This window comes from Rutilus rutilus (assembly GCF_951802725.1).
Source record: "Rutilus rutilus genome assembly, chromosome: 23".
In the NCBI taxonomy this organism is placed as follows: domain Eukaryota; kingdom Metazoa; phylum Chordata; class Actinopteri; order Cypriniformes; family Leuciscidae; genus Rutilus; species Rutilus rutilus.
The window spans coordinates 856,009-875,783 of NC_140233.1; the positions used below are offsets into that span (position 1 = coordinate 856,009).

Sequence of the window (19,775 nt, forward strand, 5' to 3'; positions counted from 1 at the left end):
TTTATATTTAGTTATATATTAATTATATTATTAATTATTATATTATTATATCTAAAAACATTTAACTTCATAGAATGAAATTAATGAATTTTGATTACAGCTACAGTATCTGTTCTGGTGCTAAATAAACTATCAAAACAATATAAAATGCAAATAGTTGAGGGCATAAGTTTGCACACCCCTTTTGCTTATACTGTACATTTGCAGAATGCATCTAAGTTATTAATCTTGGTTAATGGTAATATATTAAAGTATAATTGTTAGTTATTTCACATATTATATTAAAACCAAAAGAATCATTTTCATCAGCAATATTATTTTCAACAATATATTCACTTACCTTTAAAATCTGCTTCATAAACGAGCTGTTGCATTTTCTGCTTGGTGAGCTGTCTTTGTTTGAGATCCATTTGCTTTAGTGCAGGCAGCAAACTTTGAAGAAACTGCAGGTCTTCGTCCGGTTGCCCAGCTGGAACAGGACAATCAGAGGATTATCAAAAACTATAAAAGTACTGTATCAATATTCCTCATTGGTTCTTGCTGAAGCTCCCACGTCCTGCGTAACAAATTAGAATGACACTCATTGGTTCTTGCACATCAAGCAAGCATACTTGAGCTTTCATTAAAGGGATACTTCAGGATTTAGCATTAAGCTTTGTATTAGTAGAAAACCTGTAGTATTTTCGAATTACCATGCTTTCCACCCTCATATCCCCCTGAGAGGAGAGATTTATGTATTTTTTGTCTGGAAAAAATGTCAACAGCATTGACGATGTCAACAGCATTGTCATTTTGCGTCATCGGAGGATTTTCTGGCCAGAGGCTAAAGACTACAGCCAGTACTAGGGGCTGTTCCGCATGTGTTCAACCCGCCCATAGAGGGTGGGATCTCACTCACAGAATGTACACACAGTCAGCCGTCTTTCTTTGGAAGCTAAGCTAGCAGGCTCTTGTTCTGTGAAGAAAGCTGAGTAGTAGGAGAAAGCTGAGTAAGTATGGGTAACCATCCTCCTTTTCCCGGACTTGTCCTGCGGGCGAGATCGTTCAAAATGTCCGGGATTCAGCTTTTGCTTTCTGCGGTCGCCATTCATTGTTTACATGAACACCTTTTGTTTCAATCTAACTGAATTCATTCCGATTGGTGAATCTGAATGTAGTGTTTACATGAACGCTAAACAAGTGATCTGTTGATGTGCGTTTTAACATTGCTAAGAAAATTCCCGCTCCTCTGTGAGAGATGCGAGACCCGGCGCTTCTCAGTAATGACGCCACCGGCCTCGCGCTGTTCTCCCGCGGCCGTCAGCCTCGTCCTGCTCGCCACAGTAAACATGATGAATGGCGACTGTAGAACGCAAAAGCCGAATCCCGGACATTTTGGGCGATCTCGAAATCCCAGGCAGACTCGTCACGGAGACTCACTGGTAGCCTAACCTTGTTGTTTTCAACTGCGCTCTCTAACCGGTAGGCGAGGCCTCCTAGTGCAGCGAAGCAAGTGCATTCTGGGAGTTGTTGTCTTTCATCCACATAAGCCAAAAATACATTTTCTGTCTTTTCTCAGTCTAGAAAGCTCCAAATTAAAAATTGTCTTCACATTTCTTCTACATAAATGACCAATTTTAAATACAGATTCATCTTTCCAGAGGTGAAGTATCCCTTTAAGAGATTGAGAACGTTTGAGTTTTGACACGGACCAATGAGTTTCATTCTCGTGTGTTACCCTCATATTACTAAGCACGTTTGAGCTTCAGCGAGAACCAATGAGGTTCATTCTCGTGTTACGCAGCACGTTTGAGCTTCAGCGAGAACCAATGAGGTTCATTCTCGTGTTACGCAGCACGTTTGAGCTTCAGCGAGAACCAATGAGGTTCATTCTCGAGTTACGCAGCACGTTTGAGCTTCAGCGAGAACCAATGAGGTTCATTCTCGTGTTACGCAGCACGTTTGAGCTTCAGCGAGAACCAATGAGGTTCATTCTCGTGTTACGCAGCACGTTTGTGCTTCTGCAAGAACCAATGAGGTTCATTCTTGTGTTACACAGCACGTTTGAGCTTCTGCAAGAACCAATGAGGTTCATTATGCAGAACATTTGAGCTTCAGCGTGAAAAAAATGAGGTTCATTCTCGTGTTACGCAGCACGTTTGAGCTTCAGCGAGAACCAATGAGGTTCATTATTGTGTTACACAGCACGTTTGAGCTTCAGCGAGAACCAATGAGGTTCATTATTGTGTTACACAGCACGTTTGAGCTTCAGCGAGAACCAATGAGGATCATTCTCGTGTTACGCAGCATGTTTGAGCTTCAGCGAGAACCAATGAGGATCATTCTTGTGTTACGCAGCACGTTTGTGCTTCTGCAAGAACCAATGAGGATCATTCTTGTGTTACGCAGCACGTTTGTGCTTCTGCAAGAACCAATGAGGTTCATTCTTGTGTTACACAGCACGTTTGAGCTTCAGCGAGAACCAATGAGGTTAATTCTTGTGTTACGCAGCACGTTTGAGCTTCGCAAGAACCAATGAGGTTCATTCTCGTGTTACACAGCACGTTTGAGCTTCAGCGAGAACCAATGAGGTTCATTATTGTGTTACACAGCACGTTTGAGCTTCAGCGAGAACCAATGAGGATCATTCTCGTGTTACGCAGCACGTTTGTGCTTCAGCGAGAACCAATGAGGTTCATTATTGTGTTACACAGCACGTTTGAGCTTCAGCGAGAACCAATGAGGTTCATTATTGTGTTACACAGCACGTTTGAGCTTCAGCGAGAACCAATGAGGATCATTCTCGTGTTACGCAGCATGTTTGAGCTTCAGCGAGAACCAATGAGGATCATTCTTGTGTTACGCAGCACGTTTGTGCTTCTGCAAGAACCAATGAGGTTCATTCTTGTGTTACGCAGCACGTTTGTGCTTCTGCAAGAACCAATGAGGATCATTCTTGTGTTACGCAGCACGTTTGTGCTTCTGCAAGAACCAATGAGGTTCATTCTTGTGTTACACAGCACGTTTGAGCTTCAGCGAGAACCAATGAGGTTCATTATTGTGTTACACAGCACGTTTGAGCTTCAGCGAGAACCAATGAGGTTCATTATTGTGTTACACAGCACGTTTGAGCTTCAGCGAGAACCAATGAGGATCATTCTCGTGTTACGCAGCATGTTTGAGCTTCAGCGAGAACCAATGAGGATCATTCTTGTGTTACGCAGCACGTTTGTGCTTCTGCAAGAACCAATGAGGATCATTCTTGTGTTACGCAGCACGTTTGTGCTTCTGCAAGAACCAATGAGGTTCATTCTTGTGTTACACAGCACGTTTGAGCTTCAGCGAGAACCAATGAGGTTAATTCTTGTGTTACGCAGCACGTTTGTGCTTCTGCAAGAACCAATGAGGTTCATTCTTGTGTTACACAGCACGTTTGAGCTTCTGCAAGAACCAATGAGGTTCATTATGCAGAACATTTGAGCTTCAGCGTGAACCAATGAGGTTCATTCTCGTGTTACGCAGCATGTTTGAGCTTCAGCAAGAACCAATGAGGTTCATTCTCGTGTTACGCAGCACGTTTGAGCTTCAGCGAGAACCAATGAGGTTAATTCTTGTGTTACGCAGCACGTTTGAGCTTCGCAAGAACCAATGAGGTTCATTCTCGTGTTACGCAGCACGTTTGAGCTTCAGCGTGAACCAATGAGGTTCATTCTCGTGTTACGCAGCATGTTTGAGCTTCAGCGAGAACCAATGAGGTTCATTCTCGTGTTACACAGCACATTTGAGCTTCAGCGAGAACCAATGAGGTTCATTCTCGTGTTACGCAGCACGTTTGTGCTTCTGCAAGAACCAATGAGGATCATTCTTGTGTTACGCAGCACGTTTGAGCTTCAGCAAGAACCAATGAGGATCATTCTCGTGTTACGCAGCACGTTTGAGCTTCAGCAAGAACCAATGAGGATCATTCTCGTGTTACGCAGCACGTTTGTGCTTCTGCAAGAACCAATGGGATCATTCTTGTGTTACACAGCACGTTTGAGCTTCTGCAAGAACCAATGAGGATCATTCTTGTGTTACACAGCACGTTTGAGCTTCAGCAAGAACCAATGAGGATCATTCTCGTGTTACGCAGCACGTTTGTGCTTCTGCAAGAACCAATGAGGATCATTCTTGTGTTACACAGCACGTTTGAGCTTCAGCGAGAACCAATGAGGATCATTCTTGTGTTACGCAGCACGTTTGAGCTTCAGCAAGAACCAATGAGGTTCATTCTTGTGTTACACAGCACGTTTGAGCTTCAGCAAGAACCAATGAGGTTCATTCTCGTGTTACACAGCACGTTTGAGCTTCAGCAAGAACCAATGAGGTTCATTCTTGTGTTACACAGCACGTTTGTGCTTCTGCAAGAACCATTGAGGATCATTCTCGTGTTACACAGCACGTTTGAGCTTCAGCAAGAACCAATGAGGTTCATTCTTGTGTTACGCAGCACGTTTGAGCTTCAGCAAGAACCAATGAGGTTCATTCTTGTGTTACACAGCACGTTTGTGCTTCTGCAAGAACCATTGAGGATCATTCTTGTGTTACACAGCACGTTTGAGCTTCAGCAAGAACCAATGAGGATCATTCTTGTGTTACACAGCACGTTTGAGCTTCAGCGAGAACCAATGAGGATCATTCTTGTGTTACACAGCACGTTTGAGCTTCAGCAAGAACCAGTGAGGTTCATTCTTGTGTTACACAGCACGTTTGAGCTTCAGCAAGAACCAATGAGGTTCATTCTTGTGTTACACAGCACGTTTGTGCTTCTGCAAGAACCATTGAGGATCATTCTTGTGTTACACAGCACGTTTGAGCTTCAGCAAGAACCAATGAGGATCATTCTTGTGTTACACAGCACGTTTGAGCTTCAGCGAGAACCAATGAGGATCATTCTTGTGTTACGCAGCACGTTTGAGCTTCAGCAAGAACCAGTGAGGTTCATTCTTGTGTTACACAGCACGTTTGAGCTTCAGCAAGAACCAATGAGGTTCATTCTTGTGTTACGCAGCACGTTTGAGCTTCTGCAAGAACCAATGAGGTTCATTCTCGTGTTACGCAGCAGGTTTGAGCTTCGCAAGAACCAATGAGGTTCATTATGCAGAACATTTGAGCTTCAGCGTGAACCAATGAGGTTCATTCTCGTGTTATGCAGCATGTTTGAGCTTCAGCGAGAACCAATGAGGTTCATTCTTGTGTTACGCAGCACGTTTGATCTTTAGCGAGAACCAATGAGGTTCATTCTTGTGTTACACAGCACGTTTGAGCTTCTGCAAGAACCAATGAGGTTCATTCTCGTGTTACGCAGCACGTTTGAGCTTCAGCGAGAACCAATGAGGTTCATTCTCGTGTTACGCAGCACGTTTGAGCTTCAGTGTGAACCAATGAGGTTCATTCTTGTGTTACGCAGCATGTTTGAGCTTCAGCGAGAACCAATGAGGTTCATTCTTGTGTTACGCAGCACGTTTGAGCTTCAGCGAGAACCAATGAGGTTCATTCTCGTGTTACGCAGCACGTTTGAGCTTCAGTGTGAACCAATGAGGTTCATTCTTGTGTTACGCAGCATGTTTGAGCTTCAGCGAGAACCAATGAGGTTCATTCTCGTGTTACGCAGCACGTTTGAGCTTCAGTGTGAACCAATGAGGTTCATTCTCGTGTTACGCAGCACGTTTGAGCTTCAGCGAGAACCAATGAGGTTCATTCTCGTGTTACGCAGCACGTTTGAGCTTCAGCGAGAACCAATGAGGTTCATTATGCAGAACATTTGAGCTTCAGCGAGAACCAATGAGGTTCATTCTTGTGTTACGCAGCACGTTTGAGCTTCGCAAGAACCAATGAGGTTCATTCTTGTGTTACGCAGCACGTTTGATCTTTAGCGAGAACCAGTGAGGTTCATTCTCGTGTTACGCAGCACGTTTGAGCTTCAGCGAGAACTAATGAGGTTCATTCTCGTGTTACGCAGCATGTTTGAGCTTCAGCGAGAACCAATGAGGTTCATTATGCAGAACATTTGAGCTTCAGCGAGAACCAATGAGGTTTATTCTCGTGTTATGCAGCACGTTTGAGCTTCAGCGAGAACCAATGAGGTTCATTCTCGTGTTACGCAGCACGTTTGAGCTTCAGCGAGAACCAATGAGGTTCATTCTTGTGTTACGCAGCACGTTTGATCTTTAGCGAGAACCAATGAGGTTCATTCTTGTGTTACGCAGCACATTTGAGCTTCTGCAAGAACCAATGAGGTTCATTATGCAGAACATTTGAGCTTCAGCGAGAATCAATGAGGTTCATTCTCGTGTTACGCAGCATGTTTGAGCTTCAGCGAGAACCAATGAGGTTCATTCTTATGTCACGCAGCACGTTTGAGCTTCTGCAAGAACCAATGAGGTTCATTCACAACAGAATGAGGTTCATTCTTGTGTTACACAGCACGTTTGAGCTTCAGCGAGAACCAATGAGGTTCATTCTCGTGTTACGCAGCATGTTTGAGCTTCAGCGAGAACCAATGAGGTTCATTCTTGTGTTACGCAGCACATTTGATCTTTAGCGAGAACCAATGAGGTTCATTCTCGTGTTACGCAGCACATTTGAGCTTCTGCAAGAACCAATGAGGTTCATTATGCAGAACATTTGAGCTTCAGCGAGAATCAATGAGGTTCATTCTCGTGTTACGCAGCATGTTTGAGCTTCAGCGAGAACCAATGAGGTTCATTCTTATGTTACGCAGCACGTTTGAGCTTCTGCAAGAACCAATGAGGTTCATTCTTATGTTACGCATTATGTTTGAGCTTCAGCGTGAACCAATGAGGTTCATTCTCATGTTACACAGCACATTTGAGCTTCAACGAGAACCGATGAGGTTCATTCTTGTGTTACTTAGCACGTTTGATCTTTAGCGAGAACCAATGAGGTTCATTATGCAGAACATATAAGCTTCAGCGTGAACCAATGAGGTTCATTCTCGTGTTACGCAGCACATTTGAGCTTCAGCGAGAACCAATCTGGTTCATTCTCGTGTTACGCAGCACGTTTGAGCTTCAGCAAGAACCAATGAGGTTCATTCTTGTTACGCAGCACGTTTGAGCTTCAGCAAGAACCAATGAGGTTCTATTCTTGTGTTACGCAGCACGTTTGAGCTTCTGCGAGAACCAATGAGATTCCAATGAGACCCAAGATGGCGCAACAGTGCAGACGTGTTCCTGTTTGTCTCGTCTAATGTTTCGTCTAAGACTTTTTAACAGTTTTTAATCAGTCTGCCTTTCCATATATTTTACTCTTTTTGATTTGTTTATTTTCGCAACCTGCTTCATTTATTGTGAAATGGATCTAATATTTTTATTACCCAACTGAACTGAACTGCAGTCAGAGGCTGGCCTGTTGGCTAGCTTGCAAACTAGCTATTGATCATTGTTTGCCTCTGCTAGCGGCCCTTACCACGGTTTTGCTTGCATCAGTTTGTAGTTCGGACAATATTGGCCAGTCTGTACAGTGCGCTACCAATCTTGCGCATATCACACATCAGATTGTGTTCTCTCCTACATCACTGGATTTACTGATTTCATCGCAGCTTTACCTTGTCGGCCTGCCTGGACTTTCTGTTGTTGGCGCGGAGCCCTACTGAGCCACTGCGGCTGATCTGACGGCGTCGTCGTTGAAGCTTCGTCCGTCTCCCTAGGCCCGCTAGCTTCGGCTATCGCAGCTATTTTGTCGGCCTACCTGGAATATCTGTTGTCGGCGTGGAGCCCCGCTGAGCTGCCGGCGTGGTCGTTGAAGCTTCATCCGTTACCTTCGGCTCGCTAGCCGCGGCCATCGCAACTTTACCCTGTCGGCCTGCTTGGACCTTCTGTTGTCGGCACAGAGCCCCGCCGAGCTACTGTGGCTGATCCACCGGCGTGGTCGCTAAAGCTTCGTCCGTTATCCTTGGCCTGCTAGCCCTGGCCACTGCAGCTTTTCCTTGTTGGCCTGCCTGGACCTTCTGTTGTCGGCGCGGAGTTCCATTGAGCCATTGCGGCTGATCTGTCAGTGTGAGTGGTCATTGAAGTTTCATCCGCTAGCCTTGGCCTGCTAGCCTCGGACTGCTGGCGCTCTGGGTGTCGAGCGTGCCTCGTGATCTTCTAGTGCAGTGCCCATTGAACTGTTGCCTTTTTGCTGCTTATCGGATGCTGATTACTCGGCTTCACTATTGTCACTATTGACGCTTGCAGGTCTGTTTGTTTATATGGTTTTTTTTTTTTTATTATTATTATTATTATTTTTTTTTTGCCCCTTTTCTTATTTAAATATGCCTTGTATGCTGTTGTTTAGGTTAGCTATTATTGTTTTATTTTATTGTAGAGTCCCCAGTCCCTCTAAACATATGTTTGATAGCTCCTTTGTTTCACCTCCCACATATGCAGAGACTTTGCCAGGTTTAACTGGTGTTTTTAGAGATGCAATTTCTCTTTTTATTACTCAACGCCTGGGTTTACCTCCACTGAACTCACATTTTACTATACCCTTGGCGATAAATTATGCGTTCAATTTACTCCACCATGTTCAGAAATCTTCTCCTATTACTCTTTTTACCCAATGTACTAAAAGGCCAGTTCTGAAAGCGCTAAGTCGGACGCTTATTTTATTTCTTCTTTGTTCCTCTGGTGATGTAGAGTTAAATCCAGGTCCTGTAGTCCCCAGTATTACACCTATTCCCCAGGCACTTTCATTTGGTGACTTTTGTAACCGGAAAAACCTTGGTTTCTTGCATGTTAATATTAGAAGCCTCCTTCCTAAGTTTGATTTATTCACTGCTTTAGTACATTCAACTAACCCTGATGTCCTAGCCGTGTCTGAATCGTGGCTCAGGAAAGCCATTAAAAATTCTGAAATTTCCATTTCTAAGATAGAACTACCAAGGGAGGCGGAGTTGTAATTTATTGCAGAGATAACTTACAGAGTTCTGTCATACTGTCCAGGTCTGTGCCCAAACAGTTTGAGCTTCTACTCTTAAAAATCCATCTTTCAAGAAATAAGTCGCTCACTGTCGCTGCCTGTTACAGACCTCCCTCAGCTCCCAGCCATGCTCTGGATGCTATATGTGAATTGATTGCCCCTCATCTCTCCTCAGAGTTTGTGTTGTTAGGTGATTTAAACTGGGACATGCTTAATGCACCAGCTGTTCTTCAATCTAGGATAGATGCTCTCAATCTTACACAAATCATTAATGAACCTACCAGGTACAACTCTAAATCCGTAAATGCGGGTACTATCATTGATATAATTCTGACTAACATGCCCTCCAATTATACCTCCTCTGTTTTCGACCAGGATTTGAGCGATCATTGCTTAAAGGGATACTTCACCTCTGGGAAGATGAATGTGTATTTAAAATAGGTCATTTATGTAGAAGAAATGTGAAGACATTTTTTAATTTGGAGCTTTCTAGACTGAGAAAAGCCAGAAAATGTATTTTTGGCTTATGTGGATGAAAAGACAACAACTCCCAGAATGCACTTGCTTCGCTGCCCTAGGAGGCCACGCCTACCGGTAAGACAGCGCAGTTGAAAACAAGGTTAGGCTACCAGTGAGTCTCCGTGACGAGTCTGCCTGGGATTTCGGGATCGCCCAAAATGTCCGGGATTCGGCTTTTGCGTTCTACAGTCGCCATTCATTATGTTTACTGTGGTGAGCAGGACGAGGCTGACGGCCGCGGGAGAACGGCGCGAGGCCGGTGGCGTCATTACTGAGACGCGCCGGTCTCGCAACGGAGGTGCGGGAATTTTCTTAGCAATGTTAAAAGTAAACGCACATCAACCGATCACTTGTTTAGCGTTCATGTAAACACTACATTCAGATTCACCGATCGGAATGAATTCAGTTAGATTGAAACATGAGGTGGTGCATGTAAACAATGAATGGCGACCGCAGAAAGCAAAAGCCGAATCACGGACATTTTGAACGATCCTCGCCCGCCGGACATGTCCGGGAAAAGGAGGATGGTTACCCATACTTACTCAGCTTTCTCCTACTATTCAGCTTTCTCCACAGAACAAGAGCCTGCTAGCTTAGCTTCCAAAGAAAGACGGCTGACACTGTGTACATTCTGACTGAGTGAGATCCCACCCTGTATGGGCGGGCTGAAAACATGCGGAACAACGCCATCTACTGGCTGTAGTCTTTAGCCTCTGGCCAGAAAATCCTCCGATGACGCAAAATGACGATTTTTGCGTCATCGGAGGATTTTTTCCAGACAAAAAATACATAAATCTCTCCTCTCAGGGGGATATGAGGGTGGAAAGCATGGTAATTCGAAAATACTACAGGTTTTCTACTAATACAAAGCTTAATGCTAAATCCTGAAGTAACCCTTTAATTGCCTGTGTTCGAAATGGGTTTGTGGTCAAACGGCCACCACTTTTCATTGTCAAACGTTCTTTAAAACATTTCTGTGAACAGGCTTTTTTATTCGAGTTGTCTCGGGTGTCCTGGAAGGATCTTGATCTGATCCCGTCAGTAGATGATGCCTGGTTTTTCTTTAAAAGTACTTTTCTCACCATATTAAATAAGCATGCTCCTTTTAAAAAATTTAGAACTAAGAATAGATTTAGCCCTTGGTTCACTCCAGATTTAGCTGCTCTTAATCAACATAAAAACATCTTGTGGCGCACTGCATTAGCATCAAAAAGTCCCCGTGATATGCAACTTTTTAGGGAAACCAGGAACAAATATACACAGTCAGTTAGAAAAGCAAAGGTTAGTTTTTTCAAACAGAAACTTTCATCCTGTAGTACTAATTCCAAAAAGTTCTGGGATACTATAAAGTCTATGGAGAATAAGAGCATCTCCTCCCAGTTGCCCACTGCATTGAAGCTTGGAAATACTATTACCACAGATAAATTCACGATAATTCACAATTTTAATAAGCATTTTGCCGCGGCTGGTCATGCTTTTCATTTGGCCACTACTATCTCGGCCAAGAGCTTTGTACCTCACATAGCTACTGGTTCATGCCCTCGTCAGTTTTCCTTTACGCAAATCCAGATAGCTGATGTTTTGAAAGAGCTGCTAAATCTGGATCCTTACAAATCTGCTGGGCTTGATAATCTGGATCCTTTCTTTTTAAAACTATCAGCTGAAATTATTGCAACCCCTATTACCAGCCTATTCAATCTCTCTTTTGTATCATGTGAGATTCCTAGAGACTGGAAAGCTGCTGCGGTCATCCCCCTTTTCAAAGGGGGAGACACTCTAGATCCAAATTGTTATAGACCTATATCTATCCTGCCATGTCTTGCTAAAATCTTTGAAAGCCAAGTTAATAAACAGATTACTGAATATTTTGAATCCCATCGTATTTTCTCTGCTATGCAATCTGGTTTTCGTGTTGGTCATGGATGTACTTCAGCTACGCTCAAGGTACTTAACGATATCATAACCTCTATTGATAGAAGACATTATTGTGCAGCCATCTTCATCGATCTTGCCAAGGCGTTTGACTCTGTCAATCATCGTATTCTTATTGGCAGACTCAATAGCCTTGGTTTCTCAAGTGACTGTCTTGCTTGGTTCTCCAACTATTTCTTAGATAGAGTTCAGTGTGTAAAATCGGAGGGTCTGCTGTCCAGTCCTCTGGTAGTCTCTATGGGGGTGCCCCAGGGTTCAATTCTTGGCCCAACCCTATTCTCTATATACATTAATGATGTTGCTAGGGCTGCTGGTGATTCGCTGATCCATTTATATGCAGATGACACTATTTTATATACATCCGGCCCTTCTTTGGATTCTGTGTTAATTAACCTTCAAACTAGTTTCAATGCCATACAATACGCTTTCCGTGATCTTCAACTGCTTTTAAATGCTAGTAAGACTAAATGCATGCTTTTTAATCGAACACTGCCCATAGTGGCAAACCAGGCTACCATCACTACTCTTGACGGGACTGATTTAGAATATGTGGACTCTTACAAATATCTAGGTGTCTGGTTAGACTGTAAACTTAATTTTCAGATTCATATTAACTATCTCCAATCCAAAATTAAATCAAGAATTGGCTACCTATTTCGTCACAAAGCATCCTTCACTTATGCTGCCAAATACGCCCTTGTAAAACTTACTATTCTACCAATCTTTGATTTGGGTGATGTTATTTACAAAATAGCCTCCAAAACTCTGCTTAGTAAACTGGATGTAATTTATCATAGTGCTATCCGTTTTGTTACCAAAGCTCCTTACACTGCTCATCATTGCAATCTTTATTCTTTCATTGGTTGGCCCTCACTATATACTCGTCGCCGAATCCATTGGCTTCAAGTCATCTATAAGTCTTTATTAGGCATATCCCCGCCCTATCTCAGCTCCCTGGTAACCATAGTAACATCTACCCGTAGTATGCGTTCTAGCAGGTATATTTTACTGGCTGTTCCCAAAGCTTATACCTCTTTTGGTCGCCATTCCTTCCAGTTCTCTGCTGCCTATGACTGGAATGAATTGCAAAAATCCTTGAAACTAGAGGTTCCTATTTCCTTCACTAACTTTAAGCATCAGCTGTCAAAGCTGTTTACTGATCACTGCACCTGTTTATAGCCTTTATTTTTATTTATTGTGTACTTTAGTATTTTTATTTGCACTTCATTGTTTCCATTTTCATATTTCCAATGTTAATTTAGTGTAAATGTGTAATTTATTTGTTACTATGGCCTATTGATTGTCCTACTTTCTTAATTATATTGTATTTTGTACTATATTTTGCTTTTTTTTGTATATGGATTGGTTTATTGATTGTACTGTATGTTTATTTATTTCTATGTGTAACTCTATGTTGTTGTTTTCGTTGCACTGTTTAGCTTTGTCTTGGCCAGGTCGCAGTTGTAAATGAGAACTTGTTCTCAACTGATTTTATCTGGTTAAACAAAGGTTAAATAAAAAAAATAAAATGAGGTTCATTCTTGTGTTACGCAGCACGTTTGATCTTCAGCGAGAACCAGTGAGGTTCATTCTCGTGTTACGCTGCACATTTGAGCTTCAGCGAGAACCAATGAGGTTCATTCTCGTGTTACGCATCACGTTTGAGCTTCTCAAGAACCAATGAGGTTCATTCTCGTGTTACGCAGCACGTTTGAGCAGCGAGAACCAATGAGGTTCATTCTCGTGTTACACAGCACGTTTGAGCTTCAGCGAGAACCAATGAGGATCATTCTCGTGTTACGCATCATGTTTGAGCTTCCGCAAGAACCAATGAGGTTCATTTTCGTGTTACGCATCACGTTTGAGCAGCGAGAACCAATGAGGTTCATTCTCGTGTTACGTAGCACGTTTGAGCTTCAGCAAGAACCAATGAGGTTCATTCTCGTGTTACGCATCATGTTTGAGCTTCCGCAAGAACCAATGAGGTTCATTTTCGTGTTACGCATCATGTTTGAGCTTCCGCAAGAACCAATGAGGTTCATTTTCGTGTTACGCATCACGTTTGAGCAGCGAGAACCAATGAGGTTCATTCTCGTGTTACGTAGCACGTTTGAGCTTCAGCAAGAACCAATGAGGTTCATTCTCGTGTTACACAGCACGTTTGAGCTTCAGCAAGAACCAATGAGGTTCATTCTCGTGTTACGTAGCACGTTTGAGCTTCAGCAAGAACCAATGAGGTTCATTCTCGTGTTACGCAGCACGTTTGAGCTTCAGCAAGAACCAATGAGGTTCATTCTCGTGTTACGTAGCACGTTTGAGCTTCAGCAAGAACCAATGAGGTTCATTCTCGTGTTACACAGCACGTTTGAGCTTCAGCAAGAACCAATGAGGTTCATTCTCGTGTTACGTAGCACGTTTGAGCTTCAGCAAGAACCAATGAGGTTCATTCTCGTGTTACGTAGCACGTTTGAGCTTCAGCAAGAACCAATGAGGTTCATTTTCGTGTTACACAGCACGTTTGAGCTTCCGCAAGAACCAATGAGGTTCATTCTCGTGTTACGCATCATGTTTGAGCTTCAGCAAGAACCAATGAGGTTCATTCTCGTGTTACGTAGCACGTTTGAGCTTCAGCAAGAACCAATGAGGTTCATTCTCGTGTTACACAGCACGTTTGAGCTTCAGCAAGAACCAATGAGGTTCATTCTCGTGTTACGTAGCACGTTTGAGCTTCAGCAAGAACCAATGAGGTTCATTCTCGTGTTACGCAGCACGTTTGAGCTTCAGCAAGAACCAATGAGGTTCATTCTCGTGTTACGTAGCACGTTTGAGCTTCAGCAAGAACCAATGAGGTTCATTCTCGTGTTACACAGCACGTTTGAGCTTCAGCAAGAACCAATGAGGTTCATTCTCGTGTTACGTAGCACGTTTGAGCTTCAGCAAGAACCAATGAGGTTCATTCTCGTGTTACGTAGCACGTTTGAGCTTCAGCAAGAACCAATGAGGTTCATTCTCGTGTTACGCAGCACGTTTGAGCTTCAGCAAGAACCAATGAGGTTCATTCTCGTGTTACGTAGCACGTTTGAGCTTCAGCAAGAACCAATGAGGTTCATTCTCGTGTTACGCAGCACGTTTGAGCTTCAGCAAGAACCAATGAGGATCATTCTCGTGTTACGCAGCACGTTTGAGCTTCAGCAAGAACCAATGGGGTTCATTCTCGTGTTACGCAGCACGTTTGAGCTTCAGCAAGAACCAATGAGGTTCATTCTCGTGTTACCCAGCACGTTTGAGCTTCAGCAAGAACCAATGGGGTTCATTCTCGTGTTACGCATCACGTTTGAGCAACGGGAACCAAAGAGGTTCATTCTCGTGTTACGCAGAACATTTGAGCTTTCGCTAGAATTAATGAGGAATTTTCTCATGAGTTACGCTGCAAGTTTGAGCTTCAGCGAGAACCAATGAGGTTCATTCTCGTGTTACGCAGCATGCTTGAGTTTCCATAAGAACCAATGAGGTTCATTGTGGAAGTAAAATAATGGCAAATGTTTTTGAAACAAAAAAAACTGTTGAATTGCTCTACTTGAAAAAATATATGTATGCTTGCATTTTAATGCATTGTACTTTTAGGGCTTGCATTTTTCATAAACTGAACTCAAAGATCTAAGACTTTTTCTATGTACACAAAAGGCCTATTTCTCTCAAATATTGTTCACATGTTTGTGAAAAAAAGTGGCCTTTTCTTATGGCCAGCCTAAGGCACACCTGTGCAATTAATCATGCTGTTTAATCAGCATCTTGATATGCCACACCTGTGAGGTGGATGTATTATCTCGGCAAAGGAGAAGTGCTCACTAACACAGATTTAGACAGATTTTGTGTACATAGAAAAAGTCTTAGATATTTGAGCTCAGCTCACGAGAAATGGGGGCAAAAACAAAAGTGTTGCGTTTATAATTTTTTTCAGTGTATATGCCATATTTCCAGCAGATAGAGGTAAATGGATAGCTTTATGTAAAGGGATGCACTACTTTGGCCCCGAAGAACAAAGCTTAGGGTGTATTCACACCAGGAAAGTCCGATAGTTCACTTGCTTTGGTCCGGACCAAATAGAATGTTGATTTTTTTTGTTTGGTACGGTTCGCTTTCACACTGCTCTTTTTGCAAGTGAACCAAAATGTGTAAACAAAACCACACATGTGCTAAGGTCTTCCATTCATTGGACAGGAATTCTCAAGCAGGGAAAAGCAGGAAGTGCACAAACAGGCTCAGCATGGAGATATTTCGTAATGTAATATTTGTTATTTTACTGATTTGGAGTTATTCTCTACAAACGCAATATGAAGAAACTATGGTATAGATAAAAGCCCGCCCGCACTGACAATTGATTGCTTGGGTCCTTGCATGCATGCGCTTCGTGAGGCACACTAGCTGGCACACATACGCAAGGTCTCTCGCTCCCTCTCTCTCTGCCATGCGCACGCTCTTGCTCGCTCGCTTTAGACACCATTAGTGTCGATTTGACACCACGTCAAACTAGGGCTGGGTGATAAATCGATTCTATCGATTAATTCGAATGTGCAGTTTACGTTAATTTTTTTGAATGAAAATCGGTTTTCTCTTTAACATTCGCCGACGCTCCCCTCTGGGCTCCCGTAGCTCCGAACGGGCTCAGCTCTTCCCCTCGCGCGTTTGGCATAGAGATACACAAACAACACGGCAAGACCACGGCAGCACAAACACACCCGCCAAAAAACAACCTACAGTCTTACAAACTAAATCCGCAGAGCCGTCAACTCTCACGAATTCACCGTGAGATTCACGCAGTCGTCACTTTTTAAACGCTCTCACGCCACACATCCATTTTCTCACGCAGAGAAAAGTCATGAAGCAAAGAGGACACTGACACCGACAGACAAGACAGAGAAGGTTACTATTGCTATGAAACAAATTCTCAGCTTTCAGATTCTGTCGATTTAATTACGAAATTCAAACAATGAACACCGTTTTGGCGCTTGACAGATCGCTGACAGAGTTCAAGCGGCAGCGGCACGTGAACCGATCATCTGTTACTCTTTACTACTAGTTAATAGAATGATCTAGTTAACTAAATAAACACGAATGATCAATAGGTAATTTGAAAGATACAGTTCAACTTACCGAAATGAAATAAAATCGAACAATCTGTGTTTTTCAACTGCGGAAAGAGGTCTAACAGCTAGAGGACAATACATGTAAAGTTACTTTTACCTCTGGAAAGTCCATTAATGACCATAGCACGTTAGTTGGACTTTAAAATAATTGCTGTAGAGAGTAGTATTTTGCTAAATATGAAAACTATATTACATATTTATTATATTTTTACCTATATCATTAAAATATTATAATGTTGAACTTGTTATTATAAAAAAACGCATAATATTTAATTTGAGATGTTATTTTTAACCTTTAATAATAATACCAGCTGACAGGGCTTTAAATTAACATGTCTCTACTGTACCTAGTATTTATCCAAAGGAATCGATATTGAATCAAGATCAGAATCAAATCGCAAGAATTGAATTGATATTGTGAAAGCACTAATAAAAACAGTAGCATACCAGTCATTGTACCATGTAAACATTGTGTTGTCAATAAACTTAATAAAATTCTGTTTAGTTACCAAATGTTTTGACAATCACAATACACTTTATTGTGATGTAAAAAAAAAATTCACGTTCCCCACCAATCCCAATACACCCATTTCATGTTATGTAACGTTATGTTATGTTACATGTTCACTGTTTACAAAGGCAGGGCCTGCCATCTTGACTTTTTGGCTTGTTTTTTCTGATTGCACTTTAACCCCAAGGGGAAAATCCATATCGCCCAGCCCTATGTCAAACATGACTGACAGAAAGGGAATTATAATAGTATATAAATGATACTTCAATACACTATCAGACAAAAGTTACTATTACTCATACATAGGGCTGGGCGATAAAACGATAACGATAATTATCGCGATATAATTTTTCCCGATAAATCGATATCAAGAGTTAGATAAATGTTCGATAAAGATTACGCGCCAAAAGCGGAACGAAACTCATTTGAACCGCGTGCCACACGGACCATTAATCCGCTCGGCTCAAAGTCCAAATGGCAGCGCGGCGCGATGCGCGAGCTCAGCTCACTAGAGCAGATGCGTTTACTCTGATCGGTCTCGGACACAAGATCCAGTGAGAAGCGCTAAAATTCAGCGAAGAACACACACGTCTCCGTGATATAAACCAGTTTAAAGGCAGATGAAACAGCGCTGACAAACAGGAAAAAAACACTGAGCGCAACGATACAGTCAGAAGGCTCTTCCGTCTACAAATTACCATCATTTACCATGGATTTACTGTAACGTTAGCCTAGTAATATTAACTGCACCATGAAATGTGCAATATACATATTGAATTGTATTATATTATTAATGTAGACAATGTATTAAAGGACTAATGTAATATAATTACAGTATTTAAAGGAGAACTTGGTAACTTTTTTAACTTAATAAAACTGTCTAGAAATCATTTGGATGGTTAAACAACCTGTTCTGGTGATATTGGTGACTTTCCCCGCTCCCCCCAGCGTTCCCAGGCGGAAAACCAACCTTGCAACTTGGGCACTACCGTCCCGGCAAGATAGAAATTGGAAGTCTCGTGAGAAGCGAGAACGAGAACGAGAACGAGCGCGAAACATGAATTGCTTTATGGCAATTCGACATAAACACACACGCATGTATGATGTATTACCAGATTACCCACCTCGGTAGACATAGCTCCACACGATACAGTTGGCTTGCTCCGATCATAACAAACGCACATGAGCAGCGGTAGAGAGGGGGAGGAGGCGCCGCAAGTGAGTTTTTTACGAATGTGTTGTGAAATATACGCCCTCCCCCCCCCACAGCTGTAGGGGAGCTTGTGGGGAAAACATGCGACAACAAAAGGGAAAATCAGCGAAGAAGTGACTAGAGTTCGCTAGAGTTGCCGAGTTCTGCTTTAATAATGTATTTAGACTACTGTTTTTCATACAAATACCATAGAAACCATAAAGTTACATTTTGCCATGATAGTTTTAGCTTTAGGCTTTGCCTGGTTTTATCTGTGGTTATGATCTAAATGTATGATACTGGATGACCAATGTTTTAATTTGAATAAAACTCAAACAGTTAGAATATTACATTTTACCAAATAAAAATTAGCACATGCAGAAACTAAGAAATAAATTTTTCTATTAAGATATTTATTTTGTTAAGGAATTTTTTATTTTTTTTGGCAAGTCAAGTCAAGTCAAGTATATTTGTATAGCGCTTTTCACAAAACAAATTGTATCAAAGCAGCTTCACAGTATTAAATTAAAATAATACAACAAGGTTTGTTTCTAGTGGAATTTATTGATTGATAAAAATAAATTAATATTCCCAGAATATCCCCAACTGAGCAAGCCAAATGCAACAGTGGCAAGGAACCGAAAAACTCCATCAAGTGACCTGACGGTGACCTAGAACTCCATCAGGTGACCCAATGGAGAAAAAAAAAACCTTGGGAGAACCCAGGCTCAGTCGGGGGCCAGTTCTCCTCTGGCGTTTATGAACTAGATGCCGGATTTAACTGTAAGATTAAAATATGATATGAATGCCTGGCTGAAGAGATGCGACTTTAATCTAGTTTTAAACTGGGATAGCGAGTCTGAGCAACGAACAGTATCAGGAAGACTATTCCAGAGTTTTGGAGCTAAATGTGAAAATGCTCTCCCTCCTTTGGTGGATCTGGATATCCTAGGTATGACCAAAAGCCTTGAATTTAGTGATCTTAAAGAGCGCGATGGATTATAGGGCGATAGAAGATCCGTTAAATAGACTGGAGCTAAGCCGTTTAGGGCTTTATAAGTCAGTAGCAATACCTTGTAATTAATACGGAACTTTATAGGTAACCAATGCAGTGATGATAAAATCGGTGTTATATGATCATATTTTCTTGATCTAGTAAGAACTCTAGCGGCGGCATTCTGGACTAACTGTAGCTTGTTTATTGAGGATGCAGGACAACCGGCTAATAAAGCATTACAGTAATCTAGTCTCGACGTCATGAATGCATGAACTAACTTTTCTGCATCAGAAACTGATAGCATATTACGTAGCTTAGCAATGTTTCTAAGGTGGAAAAAGGCTGTTCTTGTAACATATGAAATATGATTTTCAAAAGACAGGTGCAGTCGAGTATAACACCCAGGCGCCGTATTCACAAAGAATTTTAAGGCTAAAAGTAGCTCCTAACTGGCGAATTTAGGAGCAACTCCTAAAAATAATGGGCGTGTCACTCGTAACTTTAGGACTCCAAATTTTTTTGACTAAGAGTAAT

At 42.1% G+C, this 19,775-nt stretch overlaps 2 protein-coding genes across 3 annotated transcripts in view; both read right to left on the reverse strand.

Moving 5' to 3' along the window:
• Positions 1-19,775, reverse strand: part of LOC311283512 (E3 ubiquitin-protein ligase RNF19B-like) — a 320,725-nt gene that overhangs the window by 91,240 nt on the left and 209,710 nt on the right. The gene's annotated exons all lie outside the window — the stretch shown is intronic.
• LOC311282856 (uncharacterized protein) overlaps positions 1-19,775 on the reverse strand; it is a 35,425-nt gene that overhangs the window by 796 nt on the left and 14,854 nt on the right. For both annotated transcript variants that reach the window (XM_084396922.1, XM_084396921.1), the window contains exon 3: positions 341-469. In XM_084396922.1, coding sequence (XP_084253048.1) covers positions 341-469 — 129 coding nt within the window. The remainder of the gene's footprint in view (positions 1-340; positions 470-19,775) is intronic.